Source organism: Brassica napus, chromosome A2 (assembly GCF_020379485.1).
Source record: "Brassica napus cultivar Da-Ae chromosome A2, Da-Ae, whole genome shotgun sequence".
NCBI lineage: Eukaryota > Viridiplantae > Streptophyta > Magnoliopsida > Brassicales > Brassicaceae > Brassica > Brassica napus.
Genome location: NC_063435.1, coordinates 11,087,850 through 11,105,009, shown reverse-complemented (window position 1 = coordinate 11,105,009; position 17,160 = coordinate 11,087,850). Strand labels below are relative to the sequence as shown.

The window sequence follows — 17,160 nt, the reverse complement described above, 5'->3', positions numbered from 1 at the left end:
CATCTCATCTACCAGGAGTGATTGAGGAAAAGATGAACATAAAAAGTAGTCTCTATCTATACTCATCCATCAATGCTATAACTCCACCTCATAAAAAGTCTCTATCTATACTCATCCATCAATGCTATAACTCCACCTCATAACCATTGACTAACCATGTGATTTATAATTGTCAAAGTCTCTGTTTTCATTTTGTCAAATGGTCTAAACCAACCAACTGAGAAAAAAAGATGCAAATCTTGAATTGAAAACTTTAAGTTATACTATTTGCTTGTAAAACACAAATTTAAGCACAACCCATCTCTGTTTTATAAAAAAAAATCTTGAAGGTCACAAAAGGGTTTATGCGTGGGTGTGTGCTAATACCGTATGTTTGATCAAGTAACAGCCTATTTACCAAGAATAAGAAAGATATGATGTGAGATCTCGTCCTCTTTTGCTTCTTTTTTTACTTTCCTCCATCTCCTTGAACCATCTGTATTCGTTAGGACCATGTTCATAGTAGATTGAGATAATAAAAAAGGTTGAGCCTCTCTGGCTTTAGCAATAAAGCTTTTAAGGTAACCGGAGAGATTCTTGGCGTCTAAGTGGAATGCCTTCTGATTCAAACCCATCTTCATCAGCATGCTTGCTTATACGCACTGGTAGTATTACCGGTGAACCTGCAATAATAATCAGTTGCAAACTCTCAGAAACTCCAGAATGATACCAAAGATTTAAGATTTATATGTATAAACCGGATGGCAATCTTTTTGTCAATCATGAATGAACTCTAGCTAGGATTATGCATATTAGTCTTCCTCATAGTCATAGCAGCTAGAGAGTATAGATTTTGTTACCCTCGACCATGTCCTTGGTTCTATGGAGAAGAAAAGTGCCTGAAAGTATTGTAACAAATCCACACATCTCTGTGACAATTTGAGTGCCATTTTGCCGATCCCAGTCCTGTTTAAAAAAAAAAAGCATTGACTTGATTCATGTACCAAAGCAACAATCCACATACAACGGTCCATATACATTTTGTGGCGAGAGATTACCTTAAACATGATAACACTGGCCAATATAGTTAGTGATGTGAACATTACGTAGTATATAGGAGATACTATAGCTGTATTGAATGTGTCAAGTGCCTGCAAGTGAAATGCAATTAGTTTAGTAACCAAGTAAGACATCTTAATCTACACAAGGAATAACACTTGACTAATAGTTACCTTGTTTAAGTAGTTCAATTGGGTTACAACACAGGTAAGTACAACCAAGGTAAATACCCAAGTTTGAGGATAAAATAATTGATTTGTTCCAGAAAATGTCAGCTTCAGTGCTATTCCAAGTGCTTTAACGCTCATCACCTGTTCACATGTTTGTTGTAAACATCATTTTTTTTTCAAACCAAAATAGGATTTAGAAACTGGAAATAAACAGAAACAACATACCGATAATGATCCCACAAGCGAACAAATACCGATATAGACCATAACATTTGTCTGCCCATATTGAGGCACATAACGGACGATGAGAAACACAGCTGCCCCAATGATCAGGCTTGCATAGAACATGAATGCTGCAACAAAGCTAGACTAATGTTAGAAAATTGAATGCCATGGAGCATGACAGTCCCATCAAACAACGCACCTGGCTCTGTTGCAAGATTCCAAACCTCAAGCACGGAACCAATCTCTTGCTCTTGAGGGGCATGTAGGACGATTGTGGTGGAACCCACAACACATAAGGCGCAGCCAAGAACTCCAAAGATGTGCAGCTTCTCGAGTAATATGATATGAGCTAAGACAGCACTAAGATTCAAAGAAAAAAAAAGTGTAAATGAAAAGGCAAAACATTATACAAGAGTGAGACATGAGTAGTAGTAAGTAATATTCTCTTGCCTGATAATGATACTGAGAGCGCCTAGAGGAGTAACAAGTATAGCCGGTGCAAATGCATAAGCAGCAAAATTGGCAATCTCACCAAGTAACACTGTAAGCAGCAAAAAATAAAAATAGTATCAGTAAGAAGAAGAACAAAGACAGCAAAGGACAAGGAACAAGACTCACTTGTTGTGACGCCGATCCACCAAAGAGGCTCGTAAAGATAAGAGTACCCACCAACACCTACGAGGACCCAGATTAAGTTAAACTACCAAAAATAACAACAATGTGGTGAAGTTCAACAGAGGGAAAGATACAAAGATGTACCAGCCCTAGTGCCAGTGGCTCCTGCTTTCTTGAGACCTTTCTTCTTAACGATGAAGCTAGCTCCGATGAATAAGCTAGAGGAAATGGCCAGCACCAAGCCCTTGATGTTATCAGAGGACATCCCTTTATACGAATCTCTCCACCCTCCTCCTCCTGATTCCGCCATTCTTCTCACCCCACTCCCCAAAATCGAATCTTTTTATCTGTTTCGTCAAACCCAGATCGGACTTAGAGAGATCGAAGCAGGAATTGACTTCGCCGCTACTAATATCCGCTTTCTCCGGCGAGATTTGTAGATCGGAGAGTGAGATCTGGAGAGGATTGAGTGGAAACGGCTTTAGAGAGAAACTTAAATGACTGATCAAGACTCTCCTACCCGTCACTCTCCTGCGCCACCATTCCTTTTTCCCTTTTCCTTTTTTTACTTAACCAATTTTATTTTTTATTTTTTTTGTTTACTGTATTCCATAAGATATATATTTGTTGATTATTATTTTCTTTGCGAATAAGACTTTGATAATTCACTCGTTTTATTTTATTGTCTTTACCATATAACGCATGTATTTATTTCTGTGAAAAAAAGTATTTTTGTAATCATTTTACAATTTCTGAATAATAATAACAAACTTAATATGGAAAAGAAAACTAAATACTTTGGTTTTTATTTTACAGCATCTAACAATACTAAAAGCAAGATATCAAGTCCTCTAAGCGCGTCTACGTCGGATTGGAAATTCATACCAATCAAACACAAGTTTTATGACATGTCATTAGATCAACACATTAACATACTGAACTTCAATTTTATTCGACAAAATTGATTCATTTTTCTTTCTTCTCAGTTTCTCTGCAAAACGTACGTATTATGAACTTTTGATTTCCTATCCAAAAGTCCGCTCATTGATTCCTCTTCCTTTCTTCTCTCCTTCTCTACAAAACCTTTACCATACCCAAGAGTCACTTTTTTTTTTAAACTTCAGGCTTGTGAACTCTTATCCTCGAAGTCGACTTTTGTGTGGTTTTCCTAGAAATCATATTTCTGGATTTATGATTCTGGGAATTGGAATTTTTTTCCCGTAGTTGTAAGATGGGGAACAGATGAGAAAGCGGTTATAGGCGTTTCAGACAAAAAAAAGAAACAAGAGAAGGAAAATTGATGTGCTCTCCTCTGAACTCTGATGGTATCATGGTAAAAATATTTGATTCAAAAGCACTAAAATTATAGCTTGGAGAGATTTAGTTTTTTTTACCTCATGTAATTTTAAGTTAATCCTCTCATTGTTGTATCTTTTCGCATGAACATTGTAATTGAGTTGTTTGTGTGTATGTCTTTTTATAGATTGTGGATCACTGGATCAACATGGGTTTGCAAGGGACAAAATCTGGGTAATCGATGACAATCTATCTCCTATTTACTGAAAAGAGTTCGTAAAAAAACATTAGTTGATCCTCAAACCATCAGAAGAGGACTTAAAGCAATGGCCTGACAGGTAAAATTAAAACCATCATCATGCCTTTTATGATCTATCTTTATAGATTCTGAATTCTGTGTGTGTTTCCTTTTTGAGTTTCAGGTTCACTTGCTATAGATGACGACTCAACATTGATTTCTTTAGAAACATCAATGGCAAGCCCTTCAGATTCTTATTTGCATATCATACTTACCTCGCTGTCTCAGATATAAGGTAATTGTACTCTTTAAAAAATATATCATCAGCAAAACATTCTGTGTTTGATGAATCATTCAACTATTGAAGGGTCAGAAACATTTGACTACTTGGAGAACCTCAGCAAAAAGGAGCTTTTGACTCTATTAGAGTAGAAACATACTTCCCTGAGAACAAGTATCGTTCGTTAACTGCCCAAAGTGGTATCTCTCAGACACCATAAGCAAAATAAATGCTAAATAAATGTGTTTTTCAAAGTGCAAAAATCTGAATCACATTGCTTTATATTTCTAATCCTCTTTGTTGGCAGGAACTTTGAAAATACATTAAGTGAAAAGAACGTGTGATGATGAACTCAATATTCAGAACGTCTTTGTTGAACATGATATCGTTTGTGTAAGTCGTAAAATATAATAATTGTTCCATATTTACATATATTTCGTCTTGGAACACAAATCTAGACTGACTACAGAGTTCTTTATTTGATTCGAGTTATTATGCCAGAGGATGCAACATTCAGCAAGGTGGTAGCTTCCAGTTACACTAAATAGTCAAAAGTTTGGATTTGATCTGGTCACGTGCTCAAAGTCATACCTTTTTATTAATCTTATGATGGTGACTTCTTTCTGTTGTTGAAAGTGCTTTTCTTTCTTTTATATAGAGTGGAGGTGGTGACAAAGCAGTTAATCAGCTAGACAAATCTGTTAATCAACAATAGCCGTCAACGTGTCTATTGAGAACAAGGAAACTGCTGAGAAGATACATCGCGGGAACTATACAAGTTTTCTTGATCTATGTGTTAGTTTTATCGCCTCCAACGTCCAGGATTGTGATCTCCAGTCTCTGCTTTATACTATAGTTCAGGTTATAAATAGAGTTGCTACACTGTTTAGTGGATCACAGTACCTGCTCCTAAGGGTTTAATGTATTCGATGGCTCAATCTCTTTCGTGCAAGTGGTATATTCATTCCGATAGCTTCACTGGTATTAGATATACTGGAATATAAATCCATAAATGACAGTTAAAAGCAAGGAAAGTAGCTTGAAGCTGTTACAACCGTAAAGATGCCTAAGAATTGGTTGAAGTCCCTGAATTTCCAAGAACAATGTATCTTTTCTGTGATTGAGCTCCTTGCTGTCCACTTTGCTACACGGAGCTTCAACATATCTTTTCTGGAGCTTGCTATTATTCCCTTATGAGGCTGAACAAATTTAACGAGAGAAGCACTCTGGAAGGGTTAAAGATGGACATGGTGGTCAAACGCTTCATTAAGCAGGTGGAGTTGAATATTGAGTTTCTACACAATACTATCAAAGCATCATAGACAAAGGTCTTGGAACAAAAAAGAAGAAGTGAGACAAGTGTGAGAAAATAATGCAATTCATGGGTTTGCAACTCAGATTGTAGGGCATAATCTAACCGTAGCAGCTAGAATTCTCAAAATCTTAAACCGTTTTTGTTTCATAATTTTTTTTCAGAAATACACAAAACGTCTATGCAATCTGATTAATAAAAATGGTGTAACAAAAATAAATCAGATTCATTCGAAAAAATTTGTTTAATCAGTAATCTAATTTCAGACCTATGACAGTAATGTTTTAAAAATGTTTTAAAAACAATAGCCAAACAAAAGTAGAAATCTAATTTCAGACCTATGAAGTAATGATTTTCTTATATATCGACAATTTATAACTTTGAGAGAGCTTTTAAGCTGGGTATGAGGTCCTCACTCTTACCTGTTTTCGAGAGGTCATGCAAGACAACGTTTGAGCAAGTTGACTCGGCCTTGCAAGAAAAGAATGACCGAGCACACAAAACTACCCAACAAACAAACAAAAAGTCTGAACATGAAAAAAAATAGTATTAATATTTACAATGATTTCCAAAGTAACATCTAATTAATTAAATTATTAAAATAAGTACTATAAAATTAATATGACATCAACTGTAAGAAAGTAAACCTTAAATAACTTTACAACTAAAAATATTTCAAATCATGAAGCAAAATTTCTTTCCATCACAAAAAAAAAATAGCAAACAATAAATGATAAATTAAAATTTTGGTTAAAGGTAAATGGAAGACAACAAACTCGATTGGTACTTTCTCTTAAATTCAAGTACAAAAATGAAAATTTAATAATTGTAAAACCAAACAAAATTTATACAGTATTAGTTATAAGTTTTACAAATGTTTTACAAAAAAATAGTAACCAAGAAAAAGAATATATATAGATCTTAAAAATAATTTAGTTAACTTTTTATTAATCTTTACTGATATGATTCTAATATACTATTTAAAATTCCAATAAAACACACACAAAAATTCTAATAGTTTCAAATATGAATATATTTTTATAATTTTTCTATAACCAGTTCCAGTATATATTATATTTGTTCATTTTTAAAATAAAAATACACAAATTCAATTAATATTATAGGAAAAGATCCGGACGTAGCCCGGAAAACCCTCTAGTGTAATTAGGTTTTAAAATTTATAGCACCATTTTGACTGGTAAATAGACGGGCTCCCAATGAAAATCAAATATATATATATATATATATATAGAGAGAGAGAGAGAGATCAAATTTACACCATATCTATGAACTTCTAATCAATAGATCACCACCACTCAGTTCTTTTTTTTTCTCTCCGGTGAAAATAGAGAAATTAGCTTCGGTTAAGTGACGGTTCTTATCTTTTCTTAAATTTTAACTAAGAAAAGTTAATAACAGTCTCTTAAATAAGAGATATAAGAGCATGATTATTGGGGGGGGGGGGGGGGGGGTTCTTAAAAAAACTAAGAACCGGCCCTTAAATATCTTATTTAAAGTGTAAGCTAGATGAGTATTCTTTCATACTGTTTCATCAATATGTTTTATTTTTAAATATTTTCTTAAAAACTGATATTTTTGGAAAAATTTCATTTTTAGAGTAATATTGTAGATTTGAGTTTTGTGATTGAGAAATTAGGATAACAAGAACATTTGTGGATAGATTAGTATTCTTTGAGAATTGTTCATCTATATGTTGTATTTTTAATTATTTTTCTTAAAAATTGCTATTTTAGTAAAGTTTTCATTTTATAGAGAAATTTTGTATATTTGAGTTTTTGATTTAGAAATTATGATAACATAAATATTTATGGATTGATGGGTATTCTTTCAGAATATTTCATCAATATGTTGTATTTTAAAATAATTTGCTTAAAAACTGCTATTTTTGAAAAAATTTCATTTAGTACAGAAATATTGTAGATTAGGGTTTTTGATTTAAAAATTAGGATAAAAAAAAATATTTTTGGATAGAAGAGAATTCTTTCAGTTTTTTTCATCAATATGTTGTATTGTGAAATATTTTTCTTAAAACTGCAATTTTTGGAAAGTTTTCGTTTTTACAGAAATATTGTAATTTTGGGTATGTGATTTAAAAATTAGGATAAAATAAGTTTTGTAGATAGATGAGTATTCTTTCCGAAATTTTCATCAATATGTTGTATTTTTAATTATTTTCCTTAAAGCATACTATTTTTGGAAAGTTTTCCTTTTTTCGAGAAATATTGTAAATTTGGGTTTGTGATTTAGGAATTAGGATAACAAGTATTTTTGTGGATAGATAGATGGGTATTCTTTCGCAATTTTTCATCAATATATTGTATTTTAAAATATTTGTTCTTTAAAAAATGCTATTTTGGAATGTTTTCATTTTTTAGAAAAATATTGTAGATTTAGGTTTATGATTTTGAAATTAAGATAACAAGAATATTTGTGGATGGATGAGTATTTTTTCAGAAACTTTCACCAAAGTGATGTATTTTAAAATAATTTTCTTAAAAACTGATATTTTTGGAAAAATTTCATATTTTAGAGAAATATTGTAGATTTGGATTTGTGATTTTAAAACGAAAGTTTTGGATGGATGAATATTCTTTCAGAAAATATTTGTCAAAATGTTGTATTTTTAATTAATTTTCTTAGAAACTGCTATTTTTGGAAAGTTTTCATTTTTTTGAGAAATATTGTAAATTTGGGTTTGTCATTTAGAAATTAGAATAACACGAATATTTGTGGATAAATGAGTATTTTTTCAGAACTTTTCCATCAATATGTTGTATTTTGAAAAACTTTTCTTAAAACTGCTATTTTTGGAAAGTTTTTGTTTTTATACAAATATTGTAGATTTGGATATATGATTTAGAAATTATGATAAAAAGAATTTTTGTAGATAGATGAGTATTCTTTCATAATGTTTCATCAATATGTTGTACTTTTAATTAATTTTCATAAGCATACTATTTTTGGAAAGTTTTCCTTTTTTAGTGAGATATTAAAGAATTGAGTTTGTGATTTAGATATTAGGATAACAAGTATTTTTGTGGATAGATAGGTGACTATTCTTTTGCAGTTTTTCATCAATATATTGTATTTTTAAATAGTTTTCTTAAAAATTGCTAATTTTGGAAATTTTTTTATTTTTTTAGAGAAATATTCTAGATTTAGGTTTGTGATTTAGAAATTAAGATAAAAAGAATATTTGTGGATATTCTTTGAGAAAATTTTCATCAAAATGTTTTATTTTTAAATAATTTTCGTAAAAACAATTATTTTTGGAAAGTTTTCATTTTTTAAAGAAATATTGTAGATTTGAGTTTTAGATTTTTGAAATTAGTAGATACATGGAATACCCCCATGAACACCATCTCTGATATCATCGTATATATAAAAGTCTGTTGAGTGTCCTGGAGGCCATGGGAAATGACAATATAATACTGTTGTCCCCCAAATATTTAGTCTAAACGTAAATGACCAAGACTTATTCCGAGCTAGAATTTTGAGACCAAGATTGTCGTCTAGGGACTTACAGTGGAGGTTTAATATCGAACCATCACCAAGGCGATTTGTTATCCTCACTATTGATTTGAGAGTAGAGATATTTGGATGAACATATGAAGCAATGGTTTCAGCTTGTAAGAGAGCTATTTGGATGAGTAGAGATATTATCATTACCACAAGAACTTGTATTCTTTGGATATTTGCCATTTTTTAAGAACTGAATGTTGTGAATGATGTTTGTTTCTTTTGCATTGATATATATATAACAAGCGTTCGATGAGATGTTCATGAGGACATTGATTTTGTTCCAAATCATAATGGGTTGTATACATTGTACTGTGTTACAAAAAAGAAGAAGAAAATAATATATAATTGTGTCACAAAAAAAAAGAATATATAACATTGTATTGAAACAATGGAATATTCACAACTTACTAGATTTTAATCCAGGTTTTCAAAGTGAAAAATATTTTTTATCAACCGAAATTTGATTAAATTATTTCTAAATTTTGTACATAATTTTGTAATTTAAATTTGTATACATAATTAATTTTATGTAGGTTAAATGTTAGAGTTTTGAGAAGAATTATGATGTGTGTTATATATATTTGTGTGTTTTAAACATTTATTGAAACATAGGAATGTTGATGTATGTTAACTGTTAGTTTTGAGAAGAATTATGATGTGCGTTAATAATCGTTATACATATTTGTGAATTTTGAATACATGTATTGAAACAAAGTAATATTATGGTTTCTTGTTGAAAAATGAAATAAATATTTACCATTGTTTATTCAAAGTTGGATTAGTCTTATATTATTAGGTTTGCAATATGGATTTTAATCTAATTTTGGTTCGATGTGTTCTGATTTATTTCTAAAAATTATGTTTATGAATAAATACTATACAATGTAAAATCTGAATATGGTTAATTTTGTATGATCTCGGTTTAGAGTTTAATCAAATCTATCATTATTTTCAAATAAGTTCAAGTTGTAGAATTTTAAGTAAAATAATGAAAAAAGTATACATATGCAAATTACTTGCTCCAATTCTAACATAGGTCAAATACATTTTGTCTTTTGGTTAAATCTGCACGGCCTATTCCGGCCTATATTCCACGTACAATCGACGCATGGGTTACTCTTATGAACACCATCTCTCTAATCAAACAATAATAAAAGGGACTGAGGGAGAGTTTTTAGAGTGTCCACGTTGGACAGAAAAATTAGCCAATCAGAAACTCTTTTTTGACACGTCATTATGTCTTCTTTTGTATGGGCTCTATTGTTTCGTATGGGCTTTATTATTCAGATTATCTTGCGGCCCATCTTATCATACACACAAATATGATATCTCTTCCACCGTAGAAAATCTTTCCTCCGACTCTTCCACCTCTGACTTTTCCACTTCATCTTCTCCAACGCCTGCCTTTTTTCCCACAACGTTCTCAATCAATTACACCGTTAAATATGGTCTTCAATGTTGTGATCCATCTCCCCTTTACTTCTCTTATATATGGCTCTATCCCTAAACCTAATTCTACCCTAAATAAAAAAACCTACTCTGCAAAAAAAAAAACCTATGGCAATGAAATCCGCCGTAAAGTCTCAGCTTACCACCAGAAAAGCTCCCCTCGCCATGTATTTCAATGACATCTCTCCAGGACTATCAGAGTCACAGCTCCGATTTCGAGTAATCCACTTTTGGGAGGCAAAAAATATAGCTAATAGGACCCTCATTGGGATAGAGCTCCTACTCATCGACGAACAGGTATAGGTTCTAATCTTCAACTTTCATTCCATTGTATTATAAACCACCATCCTTAACTTGAATTATTTTCAACTCATGCAGGGGACTGTGATGCAAGGATTCATTTCCTCTTCTCGTGCTCCAACATACCTGCCTCATCTGAAAGCAGGAGCAACTTACACCCTTCAGAATTTTTTGGCTGCCACAAGCAAGGAGATTTACCGCGTCGCTGATCAGAATTTAACAATTTCATTCTCGAACGGCTCTATTCTTGCTCCTCTCGACGACATCCCCGTCTCCGTCTCTTTTCCAACCGACAGGTTCAGGTTCCACACACATGAGGATTTCCAAGCTCACCGTGGTCTCAGGGGCGATCTATACGGTAAAACCTGCTCTCATTTAGTTTTCAAACTGCGTATTGATTCTTATTGGGGCTTCTCTACTAATTTTCATATAAAAATGTTTTAGATGTCGTTGGCCACTTGAGGCTGGTGAATGGTCAGTCTCTCATTGACCGCCCTGTCCTTGACGAAGCCGAAGTAATCAGCACGCGTCGTATTTTGGTTCATTTGCAATCAAAAGAGTATGTGTTTCATTCGTTATAATTTTGGCTCGCTGTCATCTCCAAAAAATTTAGCTCGCTGTGATCTCCAAATACATGTTTAGTATTGTTTCATGTTTTATTTTATATGAGATTAGTAATATGATCGCTTTTTGTTATTGATTTCAATATATCTGATAAATCATACGTTGTGTTTTACAAAATAAATCAGCTAAGTTGTGTTAGTTTGGTGATAAAATAAAGGTTATATATTGGGCTGACGCTCTAATGCACTGCAAAACTTACTCCGTATGACAGCTTATTAAATCTTTCTCTGTTTTATACATTTTACAGTGAACCTGTTATGAAGCTCTACCTTTGGGACCAGGCTGCAAAGGACTTTTACAAGAAATTCACATCCAGTGAGGACACTCCCACCGTTCTTTTGGTCACGACCGTTAACCCAAAAGTTATAGCAGGTAATCAGTTACTCCCTTTTCATCACCAAACAAAACAAACAATTAATCCCTATCATCACCGAACCACTGATAATACAAACGTTAATGTTTTGCCATGCTGTTTGTCTTCTGTCTCTACTGTTTACTTATCAAGTTATCAAACACGTTTGTGATCCAATATAATTAAAATAACCTGGGTCAATTTTCTCAGGTTTATGATCCATCCTTTATCAATTACAATTTCATTACAATGTGAAGGCTTGATTGTTACAGAAAGCATTAGGTTGCGTTTGTTTGCTGCTGTGTTACTTTCCGAACTTTCAGACATTCATGATAGTGTCACTAACGTGTGTTTTAATGTGTTAACCACAAGAACAGGTAATTTAGCTCTCAGTTCGATGGCCTCCTCCCGTGTCTTTATAGACAAAGATATTCAGCCCACGATTGATTACTTCAGCTGGTTAGTCACTGTAGAGACAACAGTATTGTGTTTGTCAATTCCAATTAGTGTTCTGTTCAGACTCAATTGAGTGAGCCTTCAATCTTATGTTTTGTAAATTGTCTCAGGTTGGGTTCTAACCCAGAGATTGCAAAGCGGGTAAATGCAGATGAGGTTACTAGGTCTGAGACAATGACAATTGGGCAGATATATGCTTACATCAAGCAGGAAAATGCCAAGGTAAAATACAAGCTCAAGATAACTCTGTGAAAAAAATATTCATGTGATTCACTTGCCTTTAACCTATTGCAGGAAGCTTCTTTCGACTGCATAGCCACAATTGATGATGTTAAGCGTGACAGTGCATGGTACTATATTGGCTGCAGCGGTTGTCAAACAAAGGCCACCAGAGGTCCTTCTTCGTTAATGTGCGCCAAGTGCGGCAAAACTAATGTGTCTGGTGTAGCGAAGTGTGCATTCTAACCTCCCAACTTCATGTTTCATCTTTCCTTTTTTCACGATCATGTTTCATTTTCTACAATTTGATTTCTATTTCCTTTTATTTCAGGTATCTCGCAAAGATCTCTGTCTATGACAAAAATGACCAGGCTGTTTTTGTCCTACTTGGTGATGCAGGAAGTGAGTTGACAGGAAAGAATGCGGCAGAATTGGTTAACAACTACTTTGAGGTACCTAGCCATCAACTCAAACCTCTCCCAGTTCATCTAAAATTAACTTTATTCTTCCTCGAATGTTTTAGGCTAATCAAGACCTTGGTGCTGGCCATCAGATGCCTGTCCCCCAAGCATTAATCGACACCATTGGCCAAACACATAAGTTCAGGGTCAAGGTGTCTAAGCTCAACTTGACAGGCAAGATTCAGGCCATAACCGTTACGAAGATTGTCTCATCAGAGGTTCTGCCACCTGTGCCAACTCCAACTGAAATCCCACATGATGTGGAAGATGAAGTTGCCTTGCCTTCTGCAATTGTCATTGATGGCTCTGGATTCAAAGCTGATGATGCGGACGGAAGTACCAGCAGCATGGATGAATCACGCAAGGCTAAGCGTCCCAAACATGGCAAATAGAATTTATGCCACTCATTTTATACATGCTAAGTGGTCGCCTTTTTTATTTCAGTTTGAGCTAAGACTATGCTTTTTTGGTTATTTTAGACTTTGTGTCTACAGAACAACTTCGTTTTTTTTTTGGTAATGCCTACTGTCCTTCAGATGAGTCTATACAATTGAGGCAACACTCCTTCTCTGATAAATTAGATACATAACACGGACATATATTCCCTTACTAATGTCAACACTAACGCAATCAAAGTTTTAAAATACAATTCAAGTTTGAATAAACTAAGCGATATAACATTAAAGCAATGTTAAAAATATATCACCGACCAAAAAACATTAAAGCAATGTTACAAATATAAATCGCCTACCAAAAAACAATTTACGCTCACCTCCAAATAAAAAAATAGAAACATAATATTTTACAAATCATAATGTACCATAAATATTCCACCATTAGACGAACGTGATTGACAGCATAAATTTTGCACCCAAACATTAAGTCAAACCCAATTGTTTTGATAAAATCTTCTTCCGAAAAAACATAAGAAATTAATTATACTATGTGTTTTGCCCATACTAGCGGGCTTAGTAATTTTACAAAAACTTATAAATAGATTGTATATTATCAATTCAAAAGCCATTAGAATAAATTATTTTATTTTTATATACGATTAAAAAAGCTATTTTAATAAAATATCTTTTATTATGTAAAATAAACTTGAAAAATTTTATATACACATAAAAAGTATATAGGATTTGTATGGATTTTTAGAATATTGTTATGTGAAATATTTTGGGATGGCATAATCTATAATCTTTTTAGATAATGATAGTTATCAAATTAATGAAAATCGTTTTTATTTATAGGTAATTATTTATTAACAAATATAATCTAATTATTTATTAAGAGATAATTACTTTAAACGTTCTAATTTTTAACGTGAGTGCGAAAAAATCATTTCCAAAATAATAGTATAAATATTTTAGAATTATTCGCCATTTTATTTTCAAAAATTATCACAATAAATAATTTTGATAGTCCTAAGATATTTATCATAACTGATTGATGATTTAATATATGTATATATATATATATTAAAATAGAACCAGTTTAATATTACTAAACCAAATATAATATAAATATATATAATATATATAATATTTATATTACTAATTTAAATATAATATAAATTCAAATATCATATTATTGTTAATTATTTTAAATTATTCTAAACAAAAATACTATCTCAAAATAAAAATACGCAAGTTTAATTCAATTTAATAATATTATAGGAAAAATCCGGGCGTAGCCCGGAAAACCCTCTAGTCGTTATAAATATCAAACGAATGTGCTTCTGGAGCCCCCATTAAACGACAATAAAAGAGGGTTGTTCCAAAAATATTTGGTCTAAAATCAAATGACCAAGAACTATCCGGTGCGAGAGTTCTGACACGGAAATCATTATTCTTAGACTTACAATAGAGGATTAGTGTTAAGCCACCACCTAGACGATTGCTAATATAATTTGTTCTTTTATAAAAATATACAATTGGTTCACTACATTGTGTTGAAACAAAAGTATATTAATGCTTTATGGTTGAATATCAATATTTACGCATTGTTTATTTAAAGTTGGATTAGTCTTATATAAGGTTTGCAATATGGATTTCAGTCTTATTTTGGTTTACTTACTATTTGTTCATCCAAAGTAAATTATCACCAAATATGGATAATTCTGTTCTGTATATCATCAATTTTCAAATAAATTCAGGTTTCGGAAATGTAATAAAAAAATATAGATATATATATATATGTAAATTACTTATTCCAATCATAACATTGGTCAAATCTATTGGTATTCTCGTCCAATCTGCATGGAAAGCTACGGTTTATATTCCACCAACATAAGTAGCATGGATTATCAGTCACACGATCTCTGTCATCAATATAGATATCAAACCAATGGGATTCTCCACTCCAATTAAAATTACAAAAAAAGAGTGTTCCGCCGAAAAAAGCTGGTTTGAACTTGAATGACCAACTATTATTCGGTGCGAGAGTTTGGACACCGAGATCGTCATCCTTAGACTTACAATGGAGTGTTAGTTTTAAGCCGCCATCAAGCTTATTGGTAATCTTCACCGTTCTCTCCTCACCAAACATACTTTCCACCCGTGACGCCGCCGAATGGACGAATAGGAGTATGACCACCACGTAAACTTCCCATTTTTTCATTTTTGCTATACTTTTTTAAGTTCAAAGTGTATTATACGAATATTATTTATAGTGGTATTCAAAAGAAACCTTTGATGACCACATCTCGTTGTTGATTCTGTTTGGATTTTTTAGGGTCAATAGTACAATTTATATTTAAACAAAAGTTAAAGCTAATATCTAATCAAAACGTTACATATCACGTTACAAATTTTACATTAACATATATAAAGATATTTTTCCATAATTATGTAATTCATGTCTAGTAAATGTGCATTGCCAAATATCTTATCATAAAAGAAAAATCATTGATACCATATTGTAAAATTTGCAAGATATTTGTTTATCTTACAAAATATTGCATTTTAGTAATGATAACATGCAACAAATATTGTGATTGTGATTTTCCAATAAATGTGTAACAAAACTGTAACGAATATTTATTACTGCAAAAATGTTGCAATAATCATAGCAAATTATTGACATAAATAGAAGTTGCAATCTTTCTGTTGCAATATGACAAAACTATTAACATTCGTTAGTCACTTAGTCGTCATCTTTTTGTATATATCTTATATTCTTTTAATCCTAGTTAGGCCCGTTTCAGTCTTATGATGGACGTTGTGCAGCTTAAAAAAATATACATGTGGTCTAAAAAAATAGGCTCTAATATTTTAGAAAAGGACCCTAAACTCTAATTAAAATTTGCAAAAAAAATGTATGGACCCTGTGCAAATGTGCTTTGGGCACATGCCCAGAGACGGGCCTGATCCTAGTGTAATATAATAATATATTTGATGTATGTTAACTGTTACTTTTGAGAAGAATTATGATGTGCATTAATAATCAGTATACCTATTTGTGAGTTTTGAATAAATTTATTGTAACAAAGTAATATTAATGGTTTTTGAAAAATGAAAATCAATATTTACGTGTCCATTCAAAGTTGGATTAGTCTTATATTATAAGGTTTGCAATATGGATTCCAATCTAATTTTGGTTCAATTGTTCGATTTATTTCTAAAAATTATGTTTATGATTAATTAGTATACAATGTAAAATATGAATATGGTTAATTTTGTATGATCTCAGTTTACAGATTTTATATTACTGTCGTTTATAAATATACATATATTTTCCTATAAATATGTAATCCCTCACCATTTTGGGCTGCATCCTTTAAATCGCCAGCTAGTCTCTGGCATCGTATATGACAGCCATCTCAGAGATATCTTGTATATCATTCTGACGTTTAGTATAAAATATTTTCTGATTTGTTTTTTAATCCATCACCAATAAATGATATGGTCGCGTAGTGAATGCATTGCTAAAAAAGTTTAGAATATGTGTTGGATTAATTTCAGACGTCAAAACTATTGGTTAAAAATCTGTATAATATGTGTTGTATAGTTATATCTAGTATGATTTATTAACATTAGTCATTAGTTAATCTTATATTCTTTAATCCTAGTGTAATCTAATCATAGTTTTTCTGTCCTTGGATAACAAATTATTGATAAACCACGTTAACTTTTTTTGTTTTGTAATTCTTTTGTTTTGGTATTAATGTATCCACTATAATAATGTCTTCTTGAGAACTTTCTTCCATGTTTCTCCACGGACTGCTTCCAGAAGAAAGAAAACCGTCCATTGTCCTTGCGTCCAATCTACTCCTGTAGGAGAGATAATCTCATCCTTTAAGAGCCGTCTTTTAATCAAAAAGTGTAAAAAAAAAAACAAAAAAACAAAAAAAAGTATCAAATCATGAGTTAAGAACTATTGCTAAGAGACTGGAGGTAATGATGCCCTAAGATTGACTATAATATTGGGCTAGAATAATACTCTCCTCAATGATTACATATTTACATGCATACTTTTTTTGTGGACATGTATGACCATGTATGTAAATAGTAAGACGCATGCATAATCCATACGTGTTATATACGGCAAATTATTTACTCCCTCTGTTTCAAAATACTTGAAG

The 17,160-nt window shown here is 32.0% G+C and overlaps 3 protein-coding genes across 3 annotated transcripts; 2 read left to right on the top strand and 1 right to left on the bottom strand.

Moving 5' to 3' along the window:
- Positions 1 to 239: 239 nt before the first annotated feature.
- On the bottom strand, positions 240 to 2,624 carry LOC106395914 (probable magnesium transporter NIPA4). The gene is made up of 9 exons (XM_013836234.3): positions 2,193 to 2,624; positions 2,052 to 2,108; positions 1,884 to 1,974; positions 1,633 to 1,793; positions 1,434 to 1,561; positions 1,212 to 1,349; positions 1,038 to 1,130; positions 840 to 945; positions 240 to 662 (listed from the first exon to the last, which is right to left on the bottom strand). Exons 1-9 carry the CDS (start codon positions 2,356 to 2,358, stop codon positions 556 to 558), a joined length of 1,047 nt encoding a protein of 348 aa, XP_013691688.1. The 5' UTR covers positions 2,359 to 2,624; the 3' UTR covers positions 240 to 555.
- A 7,235-nt stretch (positions 2,625 to 9,859) lies between these two features.
- Positions 9,860 to 10,910, top strand: LOC125587054. Its single transcript, XM_048757179.1, has 2 exons — positions 9,860 to 10,463; positions 10,545 to 10,910. The coding sequence occupies exons 1-2, from the start codon at positions 10,275 to 10,277 to the stop codon at positions 10,908 to 10,910; spliced, it is 555 nt and encodes a 184-aa protein (XP_048613136.1). The 5' UTR covers positions 9,860 to 10,274.
- Positions 10,911 to 10,915: 5 nt separating this feature from the next.
- On the top strand, positions 10,916 to 13,177 carry LOC106411245 (probable replication factor A 73 kDa subunit). Its single transcript, XM_048757175.1, has 7 exons — positions 10,916 to 11,025; positions 11,338 to 11,462; positions 11,820 to 11,901; positions 12,009 to 12,120; positions 12,193 to 12,350; positions 12,449 to 12,569; positions 12,641 to 13,177. Exons 2-7 carry the CDS (start codon positions 11,348 to 11,350, stop codon positions 12,968 to 12,970), a joined length of 918 nt encoding a protein of 305 aa, XP_048613132.1. The 5' UTR covers positions 10,916 to 11,025; positions 11,338 to 11,347; the 3' UTR covers positions 12,971 to 13,177.
- The last annotated feature ends 3,983 nt before the right edge of the window (positions 13,178 to 17,160 follow it).